This window comes from Vipera berus (assembly GCF_964194415.1).
Source record: "Vipera berus genome assembly, chromosome: 2".
Lineage (NCBI taxonomy): Eukaryota > Metazoa > Chordata > Lepidosauria > Squamata > Viperidae > Vipera > Vipera berus.
In genome coordinates this window covers 187,917,033-187,943,837 of record NC_138203.1, presented here as the reverse complement: position 1 = coordinate 187,943,837, position 26,805 = coordinate 187,917,033, and the positions used below count along the sequence as shown (strand labels likewise).

Here is a 26,805-nt window from a genome sequence, read left to right as displayed (position 1 = left end):
AGAGAATAGACAACTGATTCTTTCTCCTTTAAATAATCTAGCACTCCAACAAGATCACAATTTGGAACTATAGAATTAAAAAAAAATGGAGGTCATGCACTCCAAGCCAAATGATCTCAACACAACATTGCCCTTATTGCACCAGGGATATATTAATCATTGTATTGGACGCTAATGTCCTGCTGTAGGTCCTCTTCCGCAGTACCCTGTGGGCTTCACAAGAAGAAAGCCTCATCACAGGGGTCAAGTGAAGAAGCAAGGTATCAGAGGGTCATGTCCTACAGGCAGAAAATGCCCTGTGAAATGATGATCTGTTCCATGGCCTAAGGAATTTAGAATAAATTCTGTAATCCTTAAATCAACGGCATTAGCTTTTAAAACCAAGTTTATAGCATCTAACTCCTTAAAAGTTACAGAGTGTAATACTGCTTGACATGTAGTCCAATTTTTATTCCCTTTTTATATGAAACCATATAATTTGCATAAGGGGAATTAATCAAGATCTTTGTTTAACCAGTATGTCAATTTTAAAAGGGTCCTTGGTGCTCTCTGAGCTTGCTTGTTTTCTTGCAGACATTTCATCACCCAAACTAGGTAACATCATCAGTGCTAGTAAGGAGTGCTTTGTTGTGAGTTGATATTCTGGTGGCTTGCCCTTTCAGTGTTGGGTAATAAAACATCTGCAAGAAAACAAGCAAGCTCAGAGAGCATCAAGGATCCCTCATGTCAACCCTGAGCTACAAATATTCCCCTTTATTAATAGCATTTTTTGCTTTCATTTCTGGAAAGTTGATTTTTCTCCCTTTTTTATATATAAAATTGTGTCTAAACAAATGGCTGCAAATAATGAGCTCCATTTTCAGAAGAAATTCCTTTTTAGACTGAAGTGAAACTGTAAGTTTGAATGTTTGTATATGTGTGTGCAATTTTTATTATATCAACATAAAATATAAAAGCATACCAGTGGCTTTTATTGTCTGCAGCATAATTTTTCATTTACTCTGGATGTAAAAACAGTATTTATTATAATTAACAAAAGAGAGAGAAAAGGGAAAGAACTGCATTAAAAGTACATTTGGAATTATATTATGGAAAACTAGTAACCCCTTGTGAATAAGAGTTTGCAACCAACTCAGAGCCAGTTTCTCCAAGTAATATGGAAGTGGCCACAGGGGAGGAATTTATTCAAATGGTTCTGAAGAAGCCAAATGAAAATAATAGAGGTATGGTTTCCTACATGCACACACTAAAATTCTTTGAACAGTACAAAAACACTCAGCAGAAATTATCTCTGCATAGGTTAATGGAACGGAAAGCTAACAGTGTTATTTGAAATTTACAGGTATTTCACAAAGAGCTTATAAAATACTTTTTTTAATATTCCATTCCCCTTTGGTCATATCATAACAATTTCCAATATGAATACCCATGTGTTAATATGTCTGAAGCCTATTCTTATGAATATATACAAGAATACCTGACTTCAATGACTTTGGCTGTTCATGTTTTCACCTCTACATATGGGACTTTCTGAGTTTTCGAGATTAGGTAGGCCTACAGGATGCCAGGTGGCAGTGAACAAAGAAAGGGAAAGCCTATACTAATGAAATTAAAATATTGCTGCTTTCCTTAGGTCTATAATACTGACCTGGACTGATGATAGGGATTTTTAAAAATGTTTTTAATTTTATTATTGGGGCTGCTAGTTTAATCCTTTTTTAACGTTTGTATTATTGTATTTTTTATTGTTGTTAGCTGCCCTGAGTCCTTTGGGAGATAGGGCGGCATATAAGTCCCAAAAATAAATAAATAAAATAAATAAATATCAGAAAGAAATGTACAAAAGTGATACAGGTGGTCCTCATCTAAGGGCCACCCATTCAGTGACTGTTCAAACTTATAACAGTAGTGAATGAGTAGTAATTACAACTGGATAAAATACTTACCTATGCTGAACTACCTGAAAGTTTGGCTTGTTCCAGCAGAATTCTTATTGCAAAGGAGACACTGTGGTTTGATAGTCATACCACATTAAATTAGTGTTATTGCTTCATCTTCTAAAAATAAAGAAGCATCTTGACACCTTTTCTCTCAAAGTGTAGCCATGAGCTTCCCATGCTAGATAAATTGGCCTTAAGTGTGGATTATTTTAGCGATCCACTCTTCTTTTTCTCCTCCAGTTACTAAGGACCAGGTGGGAAGGAACCTGAAGGATGCCTTTTCTAGGCTAGAATCCAGAACTACTTCCTATTATCTCATAATGAGCATTTTAATAGATGAATTGGACCAAATAATCAGGACATGTTAATATCTAATAAGAGGAGATTAAAAAAAAAATCAGACAGCTTTTGTGAGATAAGTGGTTTTGGTTAAGAGTTGTCTGTTACTTCCCAGGGAAAAAATCAATTACTTTAAAAATGTAGAAGTTGTAAAGATGTTCCCTTTCAAGTGCCTCTTGTAATACTGAATGTACTCTGCTTCATTAGAAAATGAACCTCATGCAGCACTCAGATACTGTGACTCTGGCAGTAGCTAAAGAAGTGACAGGATATATAATCATATCTGGGAACAGTTATGATGTGATTGTGAGAGCGGAAGTGTATCAAGGTATTTCTTGCTTTTTAGCAAATTATGGGAAGTATTATGCAGCAGGTTTACATTAATTTAGAAGTGAGAGTTCACACAAATGTATCTACAAACTATATTTATACATTAAGAGGAAGGTGAACATTTAAAAAAAAACCTCCCAATTTTCTGTTAAAAAGTGGATAATGTATTCCTTCTATTCTATACATAAAGTAAGTCTGTTAGATCAGCGTCTCATCTCTGCAAGATCTTTACCATTTCCTCCTCCACCTCCACCCCCAACCCAGGTCTATTTCACATGATGGAAGGCAACAAAATAGTCCCAGCACTCTAAAATTCATCAGTATGAGTCTCAACATATCAATTTTAAAGAACGACCTTAACCATATGCCAAGCTTTTAGTTTCCCTTGAAAATAATACTTCTATTGTTTCCAAAGGAAACTCTAAGTACCCCAAATTGCCATGCTTTTAACACAGTGACATGTTGATGGCCTGATGGCTTTTCAAGCTCAAAGTCTGACTGACAGGAGTCATAGTGGTTTAGAGGAACACTAGAAACATAGCATTTTATATTTTGCAAGAATTATTATAGCGACAAAAATGACAAGGTGACTTTCTAATTCTGTAAGTTTGCTAAGGAAAGAACTGAAAGCAAATTGAACCAGCACGTGCTTTCTCTGCTACAACTAAGCAGCAAAAAGGATACAGAGTAAGTGTTGATTCTAACTGTAGAAAGCGTAATTCTGCATTTATACTGTTCAGACCTCTGACCCACTATTTCTGAGCACCTCAATTTTATACAGGCTAAATACCAATCATATAACTTTTAAGTTTATGGAATTTTGAAAAATTATACATGGTGCTGACAAGGTTTTGACACAAGTTGCTGATGCTTGCAGAACACAATGCAACAACACGAATAACCTCATACGAGGCTAGCAGAATTGACAAAACTATTCCTAGTAAGAAACTCCAGAAAGAAAGATTTTGATCAAATCAATACTTCTGCTTGCTCAGGGCATATGTTCAACAGTTCCTAATTCAAAGTTATTGCAAATGCAAAGTGTTACACAGCTGTGAAAGCATAATATTGTCTGAATTATAATTGTAAAACTATATTTTCTTCTGCAGAAATAGTGCTTTCATATTTTTAAATCTTCCCTTTTACAACTCCCTGTAACTACTTTTTGATCTTGTGTTCTTGCATTTAATTTTCTCTAATATTCAAAATCAGTGCATTACTATTATAACCAGATAATGCTATTTCAATATTATTGAAATAGAGTACAAAAATTAATACCTATTTCACAGATACAAGATGGCATAAAGTCAACTTTTCCAGCCTCACTACCATAAATTGATTTCCTAGAAGGTGTTCATAAATGAGTACACGCATACTTTGAAAGAAAGTCATATACATTATAGACCTGACAAAAACATTTGTAGGAACCCTTTGTGCAGTATGATGGTGTAAATGTAATGTCCTATCTCAAAGTACTGGAGCAGAGTCTCAAGAATCTGAGAAAATGAGGCTTTCTCAGGTTGCCTTTGCATATATTTTAACCATGATAAGAATGGAAACATGATGGAAGTTGTTGATTATTTCATTCTGAGCAAAACAAATTGATATGCTAGTTCGTTACTGCTGGCAAAATATGCCATCTTCAAAACTTGCTGCATAGCTTAAAAACACATTACAAATACTGAAGTTCAAGGAATTTAGGTTTATTTATTTCCAAGTATATTTTACTATGCAATTCAATCATGAATAAATTCTTATCAAAAGAATAGAAGATTGCAGCCATCCACAGTAGATCTATAGCTGAACTACAACTCCCTGTGTCCTTCCCAATGACTATGGCTGGGGAAGGTGGGAGTTGTAGTTCAGAAGCCTGTGGTAGTTCACAAATTTTCCATCCTTCCCTTAAAAGAGAACTTGGAATTTTCTTGGTTTTTAAAAAATTGCATGGCTATCCATCTTGAAACAACTCTGTGTGGTTTTCAGCAGTAAAACTAAAACCATAAAAAACATATAAAAAACCTAAAAAACTGTAACCTTGACCAGCCCCCAAAACTCTCCACAGGTTCTATCATTCTACCTCAGTGCCTTAATTCTTATCTTCTCTTACTGAGGGCCAATTAAAATATTAGCATACCATCTGCAACTTGATAAAAAAATGCATCCATGTGATTGCACATTTCACTTTTGGGACAAATATTTGTAAACTCACTCAGCTCTTTACTAGATGTTGCTCTAATCCTGTGTACATTTTCTGTATCAAGGGGTTGCTAGCATTGATCAATCTGACTGGTTTGGCTCATAATACAATTACTTCCAAGTCTGAACATACAGGTATTTCAGTATCTTCCAGAAGAGGGCAGAAAATATATTTCAATCATTTCCTTTTTACAAAGTTATAAATGAAGCATACTGTATAGACAATTTAAATTAGAATTTATCAAATATGTTTAAAAGCAAAAGCGATGAAAAAGTGTTATCTGTATGCTCAGGGCTTTTTTTCTCATAGAACGCTCAGTACAGCTTTCCGGCACCTTTTTTTTGATAAAAAAAAGCGCTTGCTCTATTGGCTTTTGAATACAGTATGCTAATCACAACAAAACTGAATAGAATCTAACTTTATGCTTTATTCTCTCTGTCTCAGATTTCTACAGGAAATTCAGATAAATTATCTGGAATCCCAATCACCTCCCATTGGGGCACTATCCATATTAAAACTGTTTTTATTTCTGAACTTTGCTCTTTAACAGCTATTGACATAAATATCCATAGACATCAAACTGAGTTTGTGATTTGTATCAGGCAAAATAAGAGAACATTGAAATACTGTACAGCTTTATCTAGAACAAATCTAGTCATATTTATTAGGGATATTTTTGATAGAATTAACAAAGTCCAAGGGAGGGGCAATGGTGCTACCCCCAATTTTTTAAAAATACTACTATGCACTCTGACTTATCTTTCTTTACTTCTCTCACATATATTTTCACATATATTTTGGTGTTTTCTTTCCATTTTTCTCAATAAATGTACCAGAAACAAAATGCATTGCTATGATAAGCTTGCCAAGTACCATGTTTGCATATCATTGATACCAGGAAGAGTGTTCTTACTATGTAATCAAATGATGATTTGAACAAAGGAAGCAATAGAAGTTGCAGATTTATGGCTGTCATTACAATTATGGAGGAAGAATAGCAAAATGTCTTGCTATTATATACTTAAAGGAAATATCAGAATAAAACAAGAGTATAATCCACAAGTTGTTTCAGAAATAAACAATGCAGTCTAACAACAAAAGACTACAGTGGTAAAAGAAGAAAGTTACATAAGTGTTTTATGTACCGTATTTTCCGGCGTATAAGACGACTGGGCGTATAAGACGACCCCCTACATTTCCTGTTAAATTATAGGGTTTGGGCTATACTCGCCGTATAAGACTACTCCTCTTCCAACGCACACCAAATAAAAATTAAAAAACATCAGATTTGATTTTAATATGGTAATTTTAATTCAAATGCTTATGACATGCAGGTACTTAGTAGGAAAACTGTCACTTATAAACATAAGGCTGTTTGTCATCAAACATGTAAACATAAAACAGTGCAAGTGGATTAAACTTAATAATAATAATAATAATAATAATGCCTCCTTAAGTAACACCAGCTGCCTGCAATTAGTGCAGGTTCACATCCCACCAGGCTCAAGGTTGACTCAGCCTTCCATCCTTCCGAGGTAGGTAAAATGAGGACCCAGATTGTTGGGGGCAATTAAGCTGACTTTGTAATAATGCCGCTTGGGAGGGGTGTGAAAGCCCTAATAAGCAGGCATATACATAGAATGAAGGCTACTGCTAAGCTTGTAAGCCGCCCTGAGTCTTCGGAGAAGGGCGGGATATAAATGGAATTTAAATAATAATAATAATAATAATAATAATAATAATAATAATAATAATAATAATAATAATAATAATAATAATAATAATAATAATAATAATAATAATAATAATAATAATAATAATAATAATAATAATAAGAAGAAGAAGAAGAAGAAGAAGAAGAAGAAGAAGAAGAAGAAGAAGAAGAAGAAGAAGAAGTTGAAAGGGACCTTGGAGGTCATCTAGTCCAACCCCCTGCTAAGGCAGGAAACCCTATAGCATTTCAGACAAATGGCTGTCCAGTCTCTTCTTAAAAACTTCCAGTGTTGGAGCATTCACCACTTCTGGAGGCAGGTTGTTCCACTGGTTAATTGTTCTAACTGTCAGGAAGTTTCTCCTTAGTTCTAGGTTGCTTCTCTCCTTGACTAGTTTCCATCCATTGCTTCTTGTCCTGCTTTCAGGTGCTTTGGAGAATAGCTTGGCTCCCTCTTCTTTGTGGCAGCCCCTGTGATATTGGATCACTGCTATCATGTCACCCCTCACCCTTCTCTTCGTTAAACTACACATACCCAATTCCAGCAACTGTTTCCTATTTTCCTAATTCACTTTTTCACTTTTCCTAATTCACTCTAAAGCTTTCCCTGCGCAGAGCCTTAAGTAGCACCAGCTGCCTGCAATTAGTGCAGGTTCTCATCCCACCAGGCTCAAGGTTGAGTCAGCCTTCCATCCTTCCGAGGTAGGTAAAATGAGGACTCAGATTGTTGGGAGCAATAAGCTGACTTTGTAATAATGCTGCTTGTGGGGGGGGGTGAAAGCTCTAATAAGCAGGCATATACATAGAATGAAGGCTATTGCTAAGCACATTGATTTGTGCTTTAAATTGTAAGCCGCCCTGAGTCTTCGGAGAAGGGCGGGATATAAATGGGATTAAAAAAAAAGACCAAATGGGAGATCTGCTCCAGGTTTTCCAGCCAGCCTGCCCAGTTCCTGAGTCAAATGTGCCCTTAGAGCTAAGCTGCTGCTCTGGCTACGCATTCCCCACCTGCCTTTCAAGTTGCTCTTGCATTCCCCACCTGCCTACAGCTGCTCTTCAACTTTAGAAGGAAAGAAGCCCAGACCCTAGCCTGTAAAAAATCACAGACTGCAGCTTCTACTCCAATTGGTCCCGCTTTCCCTGCGCAGACTAAATGGAAGATCCGCTCCAGGTTTTCCAGCCAGCCCTGTCCCTAAAGTTTCAGCACCCGGCGTATAAGACGACCCCTGACTTTTGAGAAGATTTTCATGGGTTAAAAAGTCGTCTTATACGCCGGAAACTACGGTAACTTGAATTTATATGAAGAGTACCTATTATATGGATAATAAAACATGGAATATAATAGGAAGAAAAAATCAGAAATAACAATGAGAGAAGGAATAGAACATTATATTCAACATAGAATATATACCAAGTTATTTTCAATATTCACAGAGTCTTACTACACTATTACTTTTTTCAGTCATTTTATGATATATAGAAGGGATAGAAATCAGATATTAGTTATGAATAACTAATCAAATCATGAACATTCAAAGTTTATGCATTGCATTTATCATTTTGATCCCATATTCTTTTATTTAGAAATCATATAGTATTACTTCCTCGAAGCTGGAAAATCTCCTGGTTTTGATGGAGTAATGCCTGAATTTATCATCCATTCTGGGCCTCGCACAAGAGAATGGCTGGCAAAATTCTACACAGATATCCTAACTTCCAGTAAGCTCCCTCCAGAAGGTGTACTTACAGCAGACCTTACAACTCTGAGCACATACTTCCACCAATGGAGGTTAATCCCAAACGTAAGTAAGACAGTCACATCATGTTTCCACCTTAATAATAAACTGGCAAAAAGAGAACTCAATGTATACCTAAATAACAAATTGCTCCCATATGAGGCAACTCCAAAATATCTGGGGGTCACCTTAGACAGGACCCTGTCTTTTAAAAAACATATTCAGAATATGGCTGCCAAGGTTAACAGCAGAAACAACATTCTGCAAAAACTATGCAGAACAACTTGGGGAGCTTCAGCTCCAACTCTTCGATGCGCAGCCCTTGGGCTTTGCTGCTCTGTAGCGGAATACTGCGCACCTGTATGGATAAACAGCTCACATACAAGACTTGTTGATGTTCAACTCAACCATACGATGAGATTAATTACTGGGTGCATAAAATCTACACCTATTCACTGGCTACCAGTTCTTAGCCACATACTTCCCCCGCACTTACGACAACAAGAAGCTCTCATTCGGGAGTATAGCAAGATCCTGCTAAACTCCTCTCTACGCATTCATACCTATACCTCTGATCTCTTAAGATGTCGATTAAAGTCAAGAAATCCACCACTCCTCACAGCGCTTAAGCTGCTGGCCGAACATCAGAGCACTATACAAAAGTGGATGGAAGCATGGAGTAGCTATACCTCCCTAGATATTTCTGAGCATATTAATCCTAATAGTATACCTCCAGGATTTAATCTACCCCGACACATATGGGTGACATACAATAGAATTAGAACGACTCAGGGGTGTGTGCCGATTCTCTGTATAAATGGGGAAAGACACCTTCAGCACAATGTGATTGCGGGGCTCCCCGACAGACTATCCAACTTATAGTGATGGAATGCACTAATAGAAGATACCCAGGAGATTTTAAGGACTTCCTCTGCGTAACAACGGCAGCTACTGACTGGATCTCCAAACTCAACATTAAACTCTGAAATGTTATTTCTGTTTTCCTCTTAGATTTTATAATTGCTTCTTTTTTTAAAAAAAAATTGTTTTAACTGTTCTAACTTGTAAATATGAAGTGCTTTTAATTCTTTCTGTGACCAGCCATACATACGCTAAATAACTTCCTCAAATGTTATCCTTTCAACAACAACAATAGCAAGGCAAACTTCCAAGGCAGTTAAACTGAGAGACAGTGAGCATTTGCTTGTAGTTGTTTAGTTAATTTCCACAGCAGGGTGTTGATTTGGATTTAAGTTTTTTTTTGGCACTAAACCAATTCCCTAACCATTATATACTACATAGGATTGAATCCTAAAGTAGCTGGCAGTGAGCTCTGCTACTATAAGAACCATTGTCTGATTTATCAGAAACGTGTAGCTAACTTTCCTTTTGACATGAATATAATTTAGCTAAATAGAACAAAATTAAGGCATTGCCTCTTAGGCAGTGTATTTCTGTTATTTCATTTTAAAAATCCAGGCTTCTCCTCTCAGTATAAAGAGAACATGATTTTAGAAATACTCTTTTGGTTTTGCATGAGAAAGAGCCCAGTGGACTGACGTGGCATTATTCAGCAGATCATGTGTGATTTCTTGAAAGATGGGACTTACCTATGAAATAGGCCAGCAGTATAGCAAGCAAGATTGCAGCAGCGATAGCTGATAAAGCAGCACACTTCCAGCTACAGTATTTAGAGGGCTTTTTCAGCTTGAATGCATTTCTGGAGAAAGTATTTCTAGGTAACAGTCGGGGAGGTGGTGTGTAAACTGTTCCTGAGGTCAGTGGGTATCCAGGGGAAGAACTACTGAAGAGAGGAGTTGTTCCAGATGATGTCTTGAACAAAAAATGCCTGAAAGGAAGATAAATAGATCACAGTTAACAGATGTAACACAGACAAATAATTCATTTATTTGGAAATACAAAGTAAACTAATAACACACATGACAAAGAAAGAAAGCTTCTGTTTGCTCAACATTTAATTTTAATTGTAGAACCAAGTGTTGACAATACTTCTCCTTCATACATCTTGCTCAGGTAAAACAAACAAACCACATTACCATCAGTTATGATTAAACCGTAATGGATGCTTCCCAGAGCACATTATCACAATGTGGCCTAATGATTTAGCATTATGTGAAAACCAGGCCAGTGATCTGAACAAACTAGGAAAAAAAAATCAAGCTGCTTGATAGTGATATAAATCCAATTTAAGGGTCTTGATTAATGTTTTAACCTTAGTAACAATACTATTGTTCCTTCAAATGCCAGTTCATATGGAAAAGTCATGACTTGAAACACACTCAGGGTTCCTTTTCCAAGGAAAAGGATAGTAACATAAAATAGCAGCTGAAAATACATAATGCTTGTATTATGCTTGTGAGATTCATACTTGTGGAACAAATGACAATGTAAAAAGTTCATCTCTGTCAAATGGGACAATGGGAAGCCTGGTTGTTTTTTTTAATACAATTCAGGGCATTAAAAGCTAAATCTACCATCTTTAATTATACTTCCAAGGCTAATAGAAGCCTTATAAACCTCCCAAGGCTAATAGAAGCCTTATAAATCTTAATACAAAATAAGTTCAGACTCTGGAAAATCAGTAATGTCTTATTAATGGTCCATCCAACCAAGAAACCATAGAACTTTGCACCATTTTCAGGATTGAACATGGCTCAGAACCACAAGCTATGTGCAGAACATTAAAGGGATTAAAATGTAATGTTATAAAAGCTTAAATTTTTATGCAAAGTTGAGAAGACTTTGCTGTGTAATGAAAATCTATTAGCAATGTAATGGGAATAGTGATGATGACGATGAGGAGGAGGATGTGGTGATAGTGATGCTGATGGCTTTGGTGATTGATTTTCTAATTTACTCAGTAAACTTACACTTAAAATGTCAACTATTCCCAATCACAGCTAGTGGAAAAGTTTTGCACCAAAAATAAATAAAAAATAAATAAAGAAAACAGAAAGCCTAAAAAAACAACAACCTCACAACAGATATGTTACTATCATAGAAAGCTTATTTATTCATTTTTCTTAATAGTTTACACAAAATGAAATCCAAACTTAATATTAAATTAAAAATGTTATTCTGCTGCTAGGTGACGTCAAATGATGAAACATACTTTGTGATGTCACAGCAAAAGCTCTCCCCTTTTATATCTGTGGTACAATGTGGCACAATAATTCTATGGCTTATCTCTCCCCAGCAAAACACAAGTCACTTCAAAGAGGACTGATATGTGACTATCTGCCAATTCAAAAAACAAACAAACAAAACAACCCATAAAATGACAAGGTTTTTCTGTCCTTATCACCACAATATAATTTCTAATATGGGCTCTTGCTCACGCATGGTTGAATCCAGTCTTGTTCCTACAAAGATACTCCAAGTCTCTCTTCTGGTGGTTCATATCCGAAAGTTCCTCAGACAATAAAGAGCACTACAGGATCAACCCACAATGAAAGACTTCAGAGGAGCCTCTGCTTCAAGCTCCTTAATAAATGCTTATTACAGGCAGTGTCCAAGGTCTGTCTACCCATCCTTGGGGAAAAACACCAAGATCTCTTTGAAATCCCATAGGGTCCATTAGTTGCCTAGGGCAGACCATCCTATCTCCTTAGGCATCGGATACCACTGGAAGTTACAGTGTGACCAGAGAACGGAAGGTGATATCATCCAATCTCAGTTTCTATCCCAACTGACCCAAGACAAAAAACAGGTTTTCTTCGTGAAACAACTGCAGAAAGCTCAGTTTTTCAAACTGGACCTCCTATTAACTTTTTTTTTTTTTTTGCTTTGCAAGAGGGGACTTCCCAATGGCATTGAAAGAGATTATGGTCCAACTATTTCTGAAAAAGCCATGATCAGATCTAATGGTGATCAGCCACCTCCAATCCCACTTTGTTGATGAGAGAGAGCAGGTTGAAGTTGAACCCTAATATGTTGGAATTGCCGTGTTTAACTTTTATTTTTGTTGTTTCTTATGTTTGGCTAATGTTTTTATTTTTTTGTAAACTGAGTGTTGAACTGTACAATATTTTTTGCTATAATTCTTAATATAAGAATTTTTTAAAAAAATTGACAAAAAAAGCAACAAACAGCATATTCACTATAATTTTCTCTGACTAAATGTAAAAACAACCATGACAAAGTTCTACAATAAAAATTTCAGAAAGAGGAATCTTTAAACCCAATAAAAATCTAAAGAGCGCAGTTGTTCTGCAGATACAAATAAGAGCCAAAAGCGACAAAGTTACTACTGTCTTAAAATCACATTGAGTGAATCTGAGTCATTGAAAATACTTTTTTTAAAAAATATATGCCTGTGGCTGTCCATTTGTTATAGATTGTTCTTTACAGAGAACATCTTGACAGTGCTGAATTGAGCAAGACCTTATGTTTGCTGAAATGTGGTGCTAATTGTTGACTCTCTGTGAAATCAGGAACCAGTCATACAAATTGTACTTTTCTATTCTTCTGTCATCCTCTTCTCTCTAACTGTGTCTAGTTTTCTACTAAGCTACTGTTTGACATTACAAACCCACTGTACTGTGTTTTTCAGCCATACATCATGTTTTCAGTTTAAATTAATTGAACTAAATATAGGAAAACCAACTGATTCTTAACTTATCTTAGACAAAGGTACTTCTGATCATTAACGGGAACTCTGTTGTATGTTATTCTGGGTATAAATGTAATGTATAAATAAATACTTTGTCTTGAATTAGCTTGCAGTTCTCTGTGTAATGTGCAATAAATCAGGTATTTTCACAATGTGGGAGAAGGATCCAATTTCTTAACAGCCAGACCACACAGAATTGGTTCAGCCCAAACACTTGCTCTAAAAGAGAAGTCAGGGACCCAACCAAGAAGAAAGAGAAAGAAAAAATGCTATGCTTAATTGCCACAGATACACACACTTTTTCTAGTCTTGAATATACTGAAGCTCCCTACAACTATATTTTCCTATAAACAAAGACAAACCCCACAACAAGAAGTTAGATAATAAATAGAGTACTCGGCAGAATTGCCTAATACTAGGATGTTGTATACCATGAAAATGATTCAGAAAGTGTTTGATTAAAAAGCCTGTCAATAATTGAGCTTTCTTAACAAACAGGGGAAAGATGCTGTGTTCACACAAGGTCTGTATCATTTTCAAAGTGTGTACAGGTGAAACTTAAAAAAATAGAATATCGTGCAAAAGTTCATTTATTTTAGTAATGCAACTTAAAAGGGGAAACTAATATATGAGATAGACCATGCAGAGCAAGATAGTTCAAGCCATGATTTGTCATAATTGTGATGATTATGGCTTACAGCTCATGAAAACCCCAAATCCACAATCTCAGAAAATTAGAATATTGTGAAAAGGTGCAATATGCTAGGCTCAAAGTGTCCCACTCTAATCAGCTAATTAAGCCGTAACACCTGCAAAGGGTTCCTGAGCCTTTAAATGGTCTCGCAGTCTGGTTCAGTAGGAATCACAATCATGGGGAAGACTGCTGACCTGACAGTTGTGCAGAAAACCATCATTGACACCCTCCATAAGGAGGGAAAGCCTCAAAAGGTAATTGCAAAAGAAGTTGGATGTTCCCAAAGTGCTGTATCAAAGCACATTAATAGAAAGTTATGTGGAAGGGAAAGGCCTGGAAGAAAAAGGTGCACAAGCAGCAGGGATTACCACAGCCTGGAGAGGACTGTCAGGAAAAGGCCATTCAAAGTGTCGGGGACTTTCACAAGGAGTGGACTGAGGCTGGAGTCAGTGCATCAAGCACCACCACACACAGACGGATCCTGGACATGGGCTTCAAATGCCATATTCCTCTTATCAAGCCGCTCCTGAACAACAAACAATATCAGAAGCGTTTTACCTGGGCTAAAGAAAAACAGACCTGGTCTGTTGCTCAGTGGTCCAAAGTCCTCTTTTCTGATGAGAGCAACTTTTGCATCTCATTTGGAAACCAAGGACCCAGAGTCTGGAGGAAGAATGGAGAGGCACACACTGCAAGATGCTTGAAGTCCAGTGTGAAGTTTCCACAGTCTGTGTTGATTTGGGGAGCCATGTCATCTGCTGGTGTTGGTCCACTGTGCTTCATTAAGTCCAGGGTCAACGCAGCCGTCTACCAGGAGATTTTGGAGCACTTCATACTTCCTTCCGTAGACAAACTTTATGGGGATGCTAACTTCATTTTCCAGCAGGACTTGGCACATGCCCACACTGCCAAAAGCACCAAAACCTGGTTCAATGACCATGGGATTACTGTACTTGATTGGCCAGCAAACTCGCCTGACCTGAACCCCATAGAGAATCTATGGGGCATTGCCAAGAGAAAGATGAGAGACATGAGACCGAAGAATGCAGAAGAGCTGAAGGTCACTATTGAAGCATCCTGGTCTTCCATAACACCTCAGCAGTGCCACAGGCTGATAGCTTCCATGCCACGCCACATTGAGGGAGTAATTGCTGCAAAAGGGGCCCAAACCAAGTACTGAGTACATATGCATGCTTATACTTTTCAGAGGTCCGATATTGTTCTATGTACACTCCTTGTTTTATTGATTGCATCTAATATTTTAATTTTCTGAGATTGTGGATTTGGGGTTTTCATGAGCTGTACGCCATAATCATGACAATTATGACAAATCACGGCTTGAACTATCTTGCTTTGCATGTGATGAGTCTATCTCATATATTAGTTTCCCCTTTTAAGTTGCATTACTGAAATAAATGAACTTTTGCACGATATTCTAATTTTTCGAGTTTCACCTGTATAGCTTTCTTAAACTCCACAACCACTTTCCCACAAATGGACCAAGTGTTATTCAGGTACTTGCAGAATTGTTTAAACAGGGATCTGTTGACTAAAAATACATATTTATTTATTTATTTATTTATTTAATAATATTTATATACCACCCTTCTCCCGAAGGACTCAGGGCAGTGAACAGGGCAAGAATAAAAATACAAGGTTACAAAAATTAAAAAAGGATTAAATATGTGCCCACTAAAAACAGTCAATACAATATTAAAACCCCAATAAAAACAACAATAAAAAACCCCACCAATCCCCCATCAGGCCAGGCCGGCTTGTTCGAATAAGAATGTTTTTAGATCGCGGCGAAAGGAGCGAAGATCGGGCGCCATCCGGAGCTCGACCGGTAACTGATTCCATAGTTCCGGGGCGCCCACAGAGAAGGATCTCCCCCTGGGGGCCACCAATCGACATTCTCTGATCGGTGGCACCCTGAGGAGGTCCTCTCTGTGGGAACGCACAGGGCGAAGGGAAGTTGATGCCGGCAGCAGGTGTTCCCTAAGGTACTCCGGACCCCTGCCATGTAGGGCCTTAAACACCATTACTAGTACCTTGAATCTCACCCGGAAGACAACTGGCAACCAATGTAGCTCACGGAGCAGAGGTGTAACATGGGAGTATCGGGAGACTCCCAACACAACTCTCGCGGCTGCATTCTGTACCAGTTGGAGCCTCCGGGTGGTCCTCAAGGGCAGCCCCATGTAGAGAGCGTTGCAGTAGTCCAGACGAGAGGTCACGAGCGCATGAGTGACCGTGCATAAGTCATCCCGGCCTAGATAGGGCCGCAACTGGCGCACCAGGCGAACCTGGGCGAAAGCCCCCCTAGTCACAGCCACATATGAGCAGGAACAGATTTTTCTCAAACAAGCAAAAACATATTGCTTTTCCTTAATCTTTTAATTTTCAGAAGTACTAGAAACTTCCCAAAGAACTAGGAAATAGCTCTTTCTTTTTTATGTTTAAGAAATCTGAGAAGTATTGCCTACTGGAAAAGGGCTCCCTCACATTCCGACTTCCATGGATGCATTTCCCTTGTCCACAAGCATTTGTCCATAGATACAGACAGACCAATTTGTAGCCCTTTCTGGGCAGGAGCATATAATCTATATTCAAGTGATTGTTCATGGTTTAGTAGCCAAAAATGTCATTAGGCAGAGAAACAATAATTCAGATTCAACAGAAAAATATCAAAATAATGACACAAGACATCTACTCAGAAACATTTGGAAGCTTTTCATGAACAATTGCCTTTTTTTAAACAAAGCATTAACAATTCTCCAATGGTTAAATTTTAGTTACCTAGTTTCTAGAGACAAACCTTTTTTCCTAATCAATGCAAGTGTTCAGTCACACTGTTGTATGTTAAATACCAGAACAGTTGTTCATTGACATCTTGGATTAGGTAACATGGACACAGTTAGACACATAGAAGCACCATGTTTGATCAATGTCTGACAAGAAAAATGGCATGTTAGACTTAAAAGCAGTTGTCAGCCTTTAGGCACACTGTTCTATAAAAACATTAAGCTGAACCTAAAGAAACCATGTGCAGGTAGAGCAGGTAAAGATGCAATACAACTCCTGCTGTAGCATCATATAGTTAAGGAAGAGTAATATTTCTAGAGCCCTACTTTATTTTTTGTAGCAATGCTATGTTTTCTTTACAACCAGGGAAAAGCTGGTATTTGCACTCCTAAATATAATGTCTTCTAAGTCTCCAGAAGATTTGTATTCACCTAGTCAATCAGAGTTCAAAACAGCATATTGACGACTTCCGGGTGGCAAGGCTCCGTCGATGGTGGTCATTTTGACCATCAGCCCCATTGATTCTGTTTAAATCGCAAAAACAGCGATAATCAGCTGTTTTGTGGTTTGGGAGAAGAGGGGAGGGTGAGCATTCAGGTAGAGGTAGAGCTCCCCTAGACCCCCAGAATGATTAATCTGGGGGCTGAAGGATGAGAGCTCCCTCGGAGCCTGAACTTAACTCCAGACTCAGGGACTCCTCTGTTTTAAGGTTTAGAACAGAGCAGGACGCTGCAACCATCCCTGCATTCAATATCAAACTTTGGATTACTTGGATGCAGGCAGAGCTGAGCAGGAGAATTTTGAAATAGCAAGTACATGATCTTTAACTCTGGGGTGCTACTTTTTTCTTCTCCAAAGTTTAATTTAAAAGAAAGGGAGGAAGATGGCGCTGGAATGATTTCTTAGAGAAAACGGGAAGAGAAAAAAAAAGACCAAGGAGAAAGACAGAAAGTGGGTCTCTAAAAGCTGTAAAAGACTATTTTAAAAACATTTGAAGCTGGTATAAAAGAGATTTAAAAGATTTGGAGATTTAAAAGGGAAGTAACAAAGTTGCAACTTGGGTTTCTAAGCTAAATCGTGACTTTCATATAAGGATTGGGTGGAAAAGTGAAAGTGAGAAACGAAGGTTAATGGGTGTTAAAATGGCTTCTAAACCACCTAGAGCTCCTGTTTCCAGAAGCACGGGGGCATCACCAGTTCAACAACAATCTGCACTTCAGACCTTGATGCTGTCCCCTGCAGCACCCCCACCAACACTAACATTAAAAGATTTACAAGAAGCGTTAAAACTTCAATCTGAGCAAATGGCGGAGCTCATTAATGAGAAAAATAAGGAAATAAGAGAGGATATTTTACTGGCATTTCAGGGGTTGGCAGTTTGTATTGAGCATTTGGATGAACGTGTGGAGGAAGTTAACAAAAGTAACTTGATGCTGGAAGCTAAAATGTGCAAAGCTGAGAATAAAATGGATAAGATTGATGATGAGGTGGTAATGATACAATATAGAGATATGGAGTTTGCCTTGAGGATAAGAGGTCTGAAAGAAAACCCACAAGAAAACCTGGAAGAGATATTTGCAAAGGCTGTGGCGCCTATATTGGGATGGCAAGTTGAAGATTTTATAATGGAAATAGATAAAATATTTCATGTCAACTCCTGGATTGCTAGGCAAAGAAATCTACCAAGAGATGTGGTTGCTTATTTTACAAAGAGAACGATCAGAAATGTGATTATTCAAGCTTTTTATCATAACGGATTTGAAGTGGCTGATCAAGAGGTCTTAATTTTGAAAGAAATTCCACCAAGAATTTTAAGAAAAAGGAAAAAGTTTATTTTCTTGGCAGATGAATTAAAAAAACGACAGCTCCAGTTCAGATGGGAGACACCAACTGGGATAGTGGTGAATTATGCAGGTACAAGATATCATCTTAATACAGTTCTGAAAGCACGAGATTTTTATTGTAATGTACTGAAAGCAGGTTCATCGCCACCCCCAGAAATCAAAAGAGGAAAGGAAGAAGGAGCGCGACAGGCACAAATGGAAGGCATACAGCAAGGTGAAGAAATCACCTCGCTGATTGTAAAAGAAGTACAGCAAACTCTGGAAACTGCACAACCCCTGGCACCATTAGAAGAACCAAAGGGTCAAAGAATGACATGGGCTGCAACCAGACGAAAGGAACAACAACAAGAACAACAGAAACTGTATCCTATAATCACAGCTCAAGAATCCACTAATAATGAAGCAGTGGGAGGAGCGAGACCAAAGAGGCAGGTGCTTATGGATCTGCAAGATACGCTCCGAAAGCTTCAAGTCGCAAAAGATGGCGACAAAGTTTCTAACATGGAATGTTAATGGTCTAAACTCTCCGCAAAAGAGAAAGAAAATATTTCAGTATTTAAAACAATTTAAAAATGATGTTATATGTTTGCAGGAAACGCATATTCGTGTATCAGATCAAAAATATTTGATAAATTCCAGATTGGGTATACAATTTATTGCATCTGCTCCACACAAGAAAAACGGAATAGTTATTTATGTGAAGAAGGACTTAACAGCTAACCTAATTGAAGCAGATAAACAAGGAAGATATATTATAATTGAGCTTTTAATAGAAGGGAAGAAAATACTTTTAATTGGAATATATGCACCCAATCAACAGCAAGGAGAATTTTACAAACTTCTTCATAATAAAATAACTCAATGAGATTATAAATCGTGTATTTTAATGAGAGACTGGAATGGAGTGTTGGACACACAAAAAGATAAAAAAGGACCTTTTAAAAGTACTCCAAATCATGCTAGATTGCCTAAATCTTTTTTGATATGAAAGATGATTTGGAACTGACAGATGTCTGGAGAGAATGAAATGTGGAAGAAAGGGATTTTACTTTTTTTCCTGATAGACATCAATCTTTTTCTAGGATTGATTTTGTACTAACTACTAATTATTATTTTTCTAGGTTTAAGAAGATTAAGATATGTCCAAGAACTTTATCAGACCACAGTCCAGTATGGATGGAATTGGACCAGGTGAAGGGAGACAGGAGATCCTGGAGGTTAAATGAAAATTTGTTTAGATATGAGGAAAATGTGGAAGAATGTAAAAAACAAATGAATGATTTTTTATTATAAATATGCATAAGGGTACTCCAGTTGATATATTTGAATAATAAACATAGACGTAGATTGGAATATAAGCATAAGGAGCTAGAGGAGGAAATAAATATGAAAGAGAGGGCTTTTATTTTGAACCCATCTAACAAGAGGGTGAAAGAAGCAATTAATTTGTTAAGAGGGCAGTTTAACATGCTGATGGCAGATCAAGTGGCAACTAATTTACAATATGCTAAACATAATACTTTTACAATGCTAATAAGCCAGGTAGGTGGCTAGCTTATCTGTTAAGGAAAAAACAAAAATCACGTAATATAGACAAAATAGTATATAAGGGTAAAGAGGTGTTTCAGCAAAATATTATTAAAAAGGTTTTTGTAGAATTTTATTCAAAATTATATGCTAGGGATACAAGGTTTAGATATAGATAGATATTTACAAGAAGTGAATACCCCTATACTTACACAAGAGCAAAGGGAAGGGATGAATCAATTAATAACTGCTGAAGAAATTATTTTAGCTATTAAACAATTAAAAGTGGGTAAGGCACCTGGAACAGATGGTTTGACAGCTATTTATTATAAAAACCTACAACTAGAAATGGTGGAACCTTTAAAGGAGTTATTTAGAACAATTCAATCTGGAGGAGAAGTGCCTCCATCCTGGAAAACAGCTTTTATAACGATTCCAAAGGAAGATCAAGATGTTACCCAATCTAAAAATTACAGACCAATATCGCTTTTAAATATTGATTATAAAATATTTGCAAAAATTTTAGCAAATAGATTAATGCATGTTTTGCAGCAAATGATTCATAGTGACCAAACAGGATTCATAAGTGGTAGACAAATGAAATATAATGTGAGATATATTGTAAATTTATTAGAATATTTGGAAAGGAATAATCAAGTCCCCGCAGCACTGATTTTTTTGAATGCTGAAAAGGTGTTTGATCAATTGAATTGGCAATTTTTATTAAAAGTATTAGAGAAGATGGAGTTTGGGGATAAGTTTTTACAACCTATTAGGGCAATATATCAGAAACAAACAGCTCAAATAATAATCAATGGTAGTTTATCAGAAGCTTGCAAAATTGAAAAAGGTACAAGACAGGGATGTCCGTTGTCACCATTGCTGTTTGTTTTAACATTGGAAATATTACTGACTAAGATACGTGATTGAAATAAAATAAAGGGAATTAATATAAAACATCAAGATTATAGATTAAGAGCGTTTGCGGACGACTTGGTTATTACATTAAGTCAACCGACTCAATCGGTTATAGATTTAATGGAGATAATTTTGCAATATGGACAAATTTCTGGATTTAAGATTAATAGGCAAAAAACTAAAATATTGTCTAAAAATATGACTATAGAACAAAAGGAATTCCTAGAAAAACTAACGGGATTCAAAATAATTAAAAAGATTAAATATTTGGGGGTATATATTACAGCTTCAAATGTGAAATTATATAAAAATAATTATGAATTGTTATGGCTAAAAACACAAAAAGAGTTACACAGTTGGAGAAAATTACAACTGTCTTTATTGGGAAGAATTGCAGCAGTGAAAATGAATGTTTTACCAACATTTTTATTTTTGTTTCAAATGATACCTATACTTAAAAAAGATTCAAATTTGGAGGAATGGCAGAAAGGTATTAATAAATTTATTTGGGCAGGGAAAAGACCGAGAGTAAAACTTAAGATAATGCAAGATATACGTGAAAGAGGTGGTCTTAAAATGCCCAATTTTAAATTATATTATGATGCTGCAGCTTTATCGACAATTAGCAATTGGTTCAATTTAACAGAAGGAAGAATATTGAATATTAAGGGATGTGATTTATTATATGGCTGGCATGCATATTTATTGTATGATAAAAAGGTGGATAATGTTTTTAAGACACATATATTAAGGTATGCCCTGTTGCGAGTCTGGAAAAAATATCAATATAAGTTAAATTATAAAATACCAATTTGGGCAATACCTAAACATGAAATAGAAAATATAAGTTTGGGACTCAAACATGATGTGATTACATATAAAGAAATTCTTAGATTGGAAAGGAATGTATGGCAACTAAAGCCATTCAATATTTTAAAAGAAGAAAAGATAGTACAAACTTGGTTTCAGTATGGGCAGATACAAGCTAGATGGAAAGAAGATCAGAAAATTGGTATTTCAACAACTGATGAAAATTTGGTAAAACAAATTAGAGATCAAAGTCAAGCGCATATAAGAAGGATATATAATGCATTGATAGAAATAGATTCAGAAATGGAACTTGTTAAAGACTGTATGATAAAATGGGCCCAGAATATTCAGGAGCCAATAACGATGGATACTTGGGAAAAAATCTGGGTCAGAAATGTAAAATTTACACAGGCACAAAATTTAAGAGAGAACTTTTATAAAATGTTTTATAGATGGCATTTAGATCCTAAAAAATTAGCATGTATGTATCCAAATTATCAACCTAAATGTTGGAGGTGTGGTTGTGATGATGCAACCTATTATCATATATGGTGGACTTGCAAAAAAGTCAAAGCTTTTTGGATTAAAATTTGGTGGAATATCCAGAGGATATTTAAGAAAAAGATAAGGTTTTCTCCGCAGTTATTTCTGTTGGGTATTATTATAGATTGTACTGTTATAGAAACTAAATTGATGTTGAATTTAATAACGGCAGCAAAACTTTTGATAGTGCAATATTGGAAGAAGGAAGATCTGCCTACTATAGAAGAGTGGACTCTAAAAGTTTCGAACCTAGCAGAAATGGCAAAAATCTCAGCATATTTGAAAGATCAATCGCAACAAAGATACATTTCGGAATGGAGAAGATGGATTGATTACATTCAGAATAAATATGGGACTAAAAAGTTTCATTTAGCTTATGAATGAGTATTAGAATTTAACAACATGTATTATTTAGTTATGGTTAATGGGAGTTAAAGTGTGATAGGATTTAAAATGTACTCATAGTTAGCATATTCTAGCTTAAGCTTGTTAGATGCAATACCCTGTATTCAGCTCTGGGAAGTCGGGGGGGAGGGGGTGGGATGGGTGGGCTCTATGGGGAGATGGGGGGAAGTCGGGAGGAGGGGGAGGGAAGGGTTTTTTTAAAATGTACTGTAAAACTTCAATTAAAAAAACAGCATATTGACATAAGGATGGTACATTATCACATAGCAGGGTTTTGGAAAGCAGCAAAGGAAGGAACTCCCACTTTTCTATCAAATTGCTTGTATAATTTTATTCCTATGTACCTGAATGACATATAGTGAAGAAATGTATTGTACCACTTTTAGGACAGAGGTCTTCAAACTTGGCACTTTTAAGACTTGAGAAATTCTGAGAGTTGAAGTCCACAGGTTTAAAGTTGCTAAGTTTGTAGTCCCCTAAGCTAACTGGTTGGCCCCTCTTCCTCTTTCCCTTCTGAACTCTTCCACAGTGTAGTAAGAATGCATCCCCCACTCAATCCCTTCCCTGTACCCTTAAAGACACAGGAATCAAGTGCAAAGCAAGAAAGGCTCACAAAACAAAGAAACACATAAACTCCGTTTTTTTTCTTTAAGCTGCCTCAGGCATGTCACATGTCAAAATGTTGCAATCTAAGACTGAAAGGCTCCAGCAATTGCAAAAAGCTTTAGCTTTAAATTAAGCCTGTTGACCTTCAAAGAAAACTTTCTAAAAGCCATAGACATTCAATTAAAGGGGGTAAAACTAATTAAATTTGTTTAAAGGGATTAAACCTTTCCCTGTTGTCTTTTTTTCCCTTTCCAGCCCAAACCACTTCCTTTTATAACCTCTCCTCTCCTCCCCTCCCTCTTTTTCTTCAGTACACCTCCAGCTTCGTGCTGCTTCCGGAAGCGCCAATCAGCTGGTGCAATCAGCTGGAGACCTGAAGGCTCCTGGGCCTTCTGCCGAGCCCACAAAGTCCTGCAGCTGCAGCTGCCTGTCACTCAGGCTTGGGTCGCTTCAGCTCACTTGCCTCCCCCGCTACACTTCTCTAGGATGGTCGCGTACCACCTGCCATGTGGCAAAGTACCACAGGTGGTACATGCACCACCGGTTTGAAAAGCCCTGTCCTAGAGTACATGGAGAAATCATCTTTAGATGTTAGCCATGAGCAGGACTCCAATTATCTCAGTATTTATTTTGCATATTTATCGGCCACTTGAATCCAAATAATTCCAAGGAGCTTCTTACTTTTAAAAAAGACAGGAACAATTAAAAATTAAAGAAAAGGAGATGTGTCCAGGACACAAACTTACTGTAACAAAAGATTCAACAGGAGCCAAACCACCAACCTCCCTTAAGGCCTGGAGGAATAGCAATGTTTTCAATGACACTCTAAACATCAGGGTCACAGCAATATGGACCTCTGCAGGGATGCTGTTTTAGAGGGGAGGCCCTATGACAGATGTCTGCTATGGGATGGCCTCCTCTCATCTGAGTCCTGTCCTCAAACCTCCATGGCAATTTATGCTGAGGCTGCCAAAAAGACCAGGCACCTCAGTTGTGAGGGCTATTTCTTCCTATTTCCTATATTCTTGAGAATATCAATCTTATGAAATGTAGGCTTCAAGGAGTTTCCAAGTGGTACACAAGTGGTACACAAAAATAAAGCTCTACAAGACTTGTGTGGTGGCTCCCTCTCCCATCCCATACAAGTTCTGACTTTCATTGTGGCAATTCCTTTCCTCCAGGATAGGAAGGTAGGTAGGTGGGTAGGTAGGTAGGTATACAGACAGACAGAGAGACATAAGAATATTAACAGGCTGATACCCCATACTGCTTTTGGAAATCATTACAATGATTTTCAGTATTTAAATCAGAATTAAAGGGATGCAATTTGAGATGTTGAGTGTAGTATGTCAACTGAGATGTGAAGCACACTGCAAGAGGCTTCCAGAGAAGCTCTAAATAGGTCTTCCTATAAAACCCCAAGGAGGTTCTACAAAGCTTGGGGTTCAGTAATGGGAAAAATATATATATAATCTCAGAGCTGTCAATTCAAACACATACACCAAGGAAATATCACCTGGCTAGAACGGGAGCACAGCAGTAGATGAAAGGGAGGAAATGTTTAATGGATGGGTTTGTGCATGCCTGTTTGTGCTTCCCCACCTTGCAAGAGGAGCACCAGCCTGTAAGCAAGCAGGTTTGAGGGAGGAATGATGCACTAAGGAGAGACAGAGAGGGGCAACTGGCAATTTCTATTTACTGTTTTAGTGACTAGACAGCAATAATTTTATTTGTATTGATCCTTACCGTGATATATTGTATCCTTCCATATCTATTTTGTACCACCATTTGTTCCATCTGCCCTACCTATGACTGAAGATTAGTATGAATTTTGGTGATCGTTTGTGTCAGTTGTATTACTGTTAGCACCCTAATTTGCTTCATGTAATTTTAGTGTATTTTATGTCAACCTTTTACTTTTATTAATAATTATCAGTTTATATAGTCTTACAGTAAGTATTTTCTGGCATAAAGATTTTGATTTGATTTGATCCTTAGAGAACTGATGTCAACCATCTGCAAAGTTGCCAGGGGAAGAGACTGCTTAAACTCTTAGTTCTATCCCACTACCTATTTCTAGCCCTTTGATGGTTGGTTTTCCTGATAATAGGTAATACTGGGTAAGAGACAAAAGGCAACTGATACCTGCCCTTATCACTGCCCTGAAGATAATCTAAATTGCATTCTGTCTGGCAATAGGTTTTGAATTATCAACTCAATGTACTGTATAAGGTGAGTAATAGAAGAGTTCTCCACACTGTGGAGACGATAGAACACAAATATCATTAGACAGCCCCTTTGAAGGTCATAGTCTGAATAAGTTATTTTCCAATATGCTATCAGATTTCTTCCAGTTTTATGTCACTTTGACAGCCACTATAATATACAGTACATATTTATTAATGTGATCAATAATATTAATCATATGCTGCCTTTCAGCAGCAGCTTGATTTTCCTGTGTTTTTGGATGAAAACATAAAACCTTTTGAAGTTAATTAACGAGTTCTTACAAACTCCTCTGAGGAAAAAGGCCGCAACTCAACCTTGTTTGCACCCTCAGGAGGACATGTCTTTCTTCACTCTGTATGAAACAAACATATAAGCAAAAGAAGGAGGCAAGCAATTCAATCTCTAAAATATTTGCATATGCAGGGTCCCCACCCCTATACACAAAACCCAAGCAGGCAAGCTAATTCAGAAATAAGAAATCAAACTTCTTCTATTTTCCAGCAAGTGGCAACCCTCAGGGGGTTAAATGGAATATTTTTAAAGCAATGGTACAAAGAATTTTATTAGGTTTTAAAGCAGCTATTTTAAATAAGCCAGCAAGTCAATGGGTGTAATATTTGACTAAACCAAAAAATATGCAATCAAGTCAATGGTTAAGTATTGTTAAAAATAGCTTAATTTTCTAAAATCACAAAAAAGAGGGTACATTTTAATCTCTTTGGTAATTAAAAAATAGTTATAAAATGTTGACATTACTTTTTACTTATAAAAAAGTAAAATGAATTATTATGCATAGATTTGAGCCTGAAATTTGAGAATCATTGATGACAGCAACTTTAAAAAAAAAGCTATTCCATTTGTACAATAACATGTACTAAGGAGGCAACTGGCCAATCCTTTAACTATTATTAAGAACAAGGCTTCTTGGAAAACTTCACAGTATTGAACTACTACCAGATTACAGGTTATTCAATAATCTTTGATTTGCCAATTGACCAATGTGTCAAATAAGCTCTAAACTACTTTAGCATGAATAGGATCTGTGCAGAGTATTCTATGTAGAACTTTTCTTCAGTCAGGGCTTAGCTAGATGATATATCAGACAAGAACAGATGTTGGTTACAAAAAATAAGTTTACTATTCCAAGAGAGTTGAGGGAAAAGTTGCAAAAGTGGCAGCTGGATAGTCCCTCTTCCTACATTAGAAATTATTTTTCTCTATACATTTCTAAAAGATATATTATTAAATATGAAAATTGGCAACATAGCTTAAGTTGATGGGCACGCATATTTTTAAGTACCTTAGTCATAGTATCATAAATTGCCTGAAGATATTTCAGAGCTCTGTTCTCATTTCTTTTTAATTGCTTCCCACACCATTTAGAACAGCAGCTGATGTGGTGGAATATAAACACTTAAAAAAAAGAGTGGCAGAGAAACATCAGAAAATGCATGTTATACAGTATTCCTAAAGCCTTCAGATTCAAAGGTATATGGTCTTAAAACTAGCAGCAAAACAGGGCAGGCAGGACTTATTGT

The 26,805-nt window shown here is 36.8% G+C and overlaps 1 protein-coding gene across 5 annotated transcripts in view; it reads right to left on the bottom strand.

Annotated features, from left to right (window-relative positions):
• Positions 1–26,805, bottom strand: part of TENM2 (teneurin transmembrane protein 2) — a gene marked incomplete at its 5' end in the record, with an annotated part of 970,964 nt that overhangs the window by 288,481 nt on the left and 655,678 nt on the right. For all 5 annotated transcript variants that reach the window (XM_081316730.1, XM_081316731.1, XM_081316732.1 and 2 more), the window contains one exon: positions 9,864–10,102. In XM_081316730.1, the coding sequence (XP_081172856.1) occupies positions 9,864–10,102 (239 nt within the window). The remainder of the gene's footprint in view (positions 1–9,863; positions 10,103–26,805) is intronic.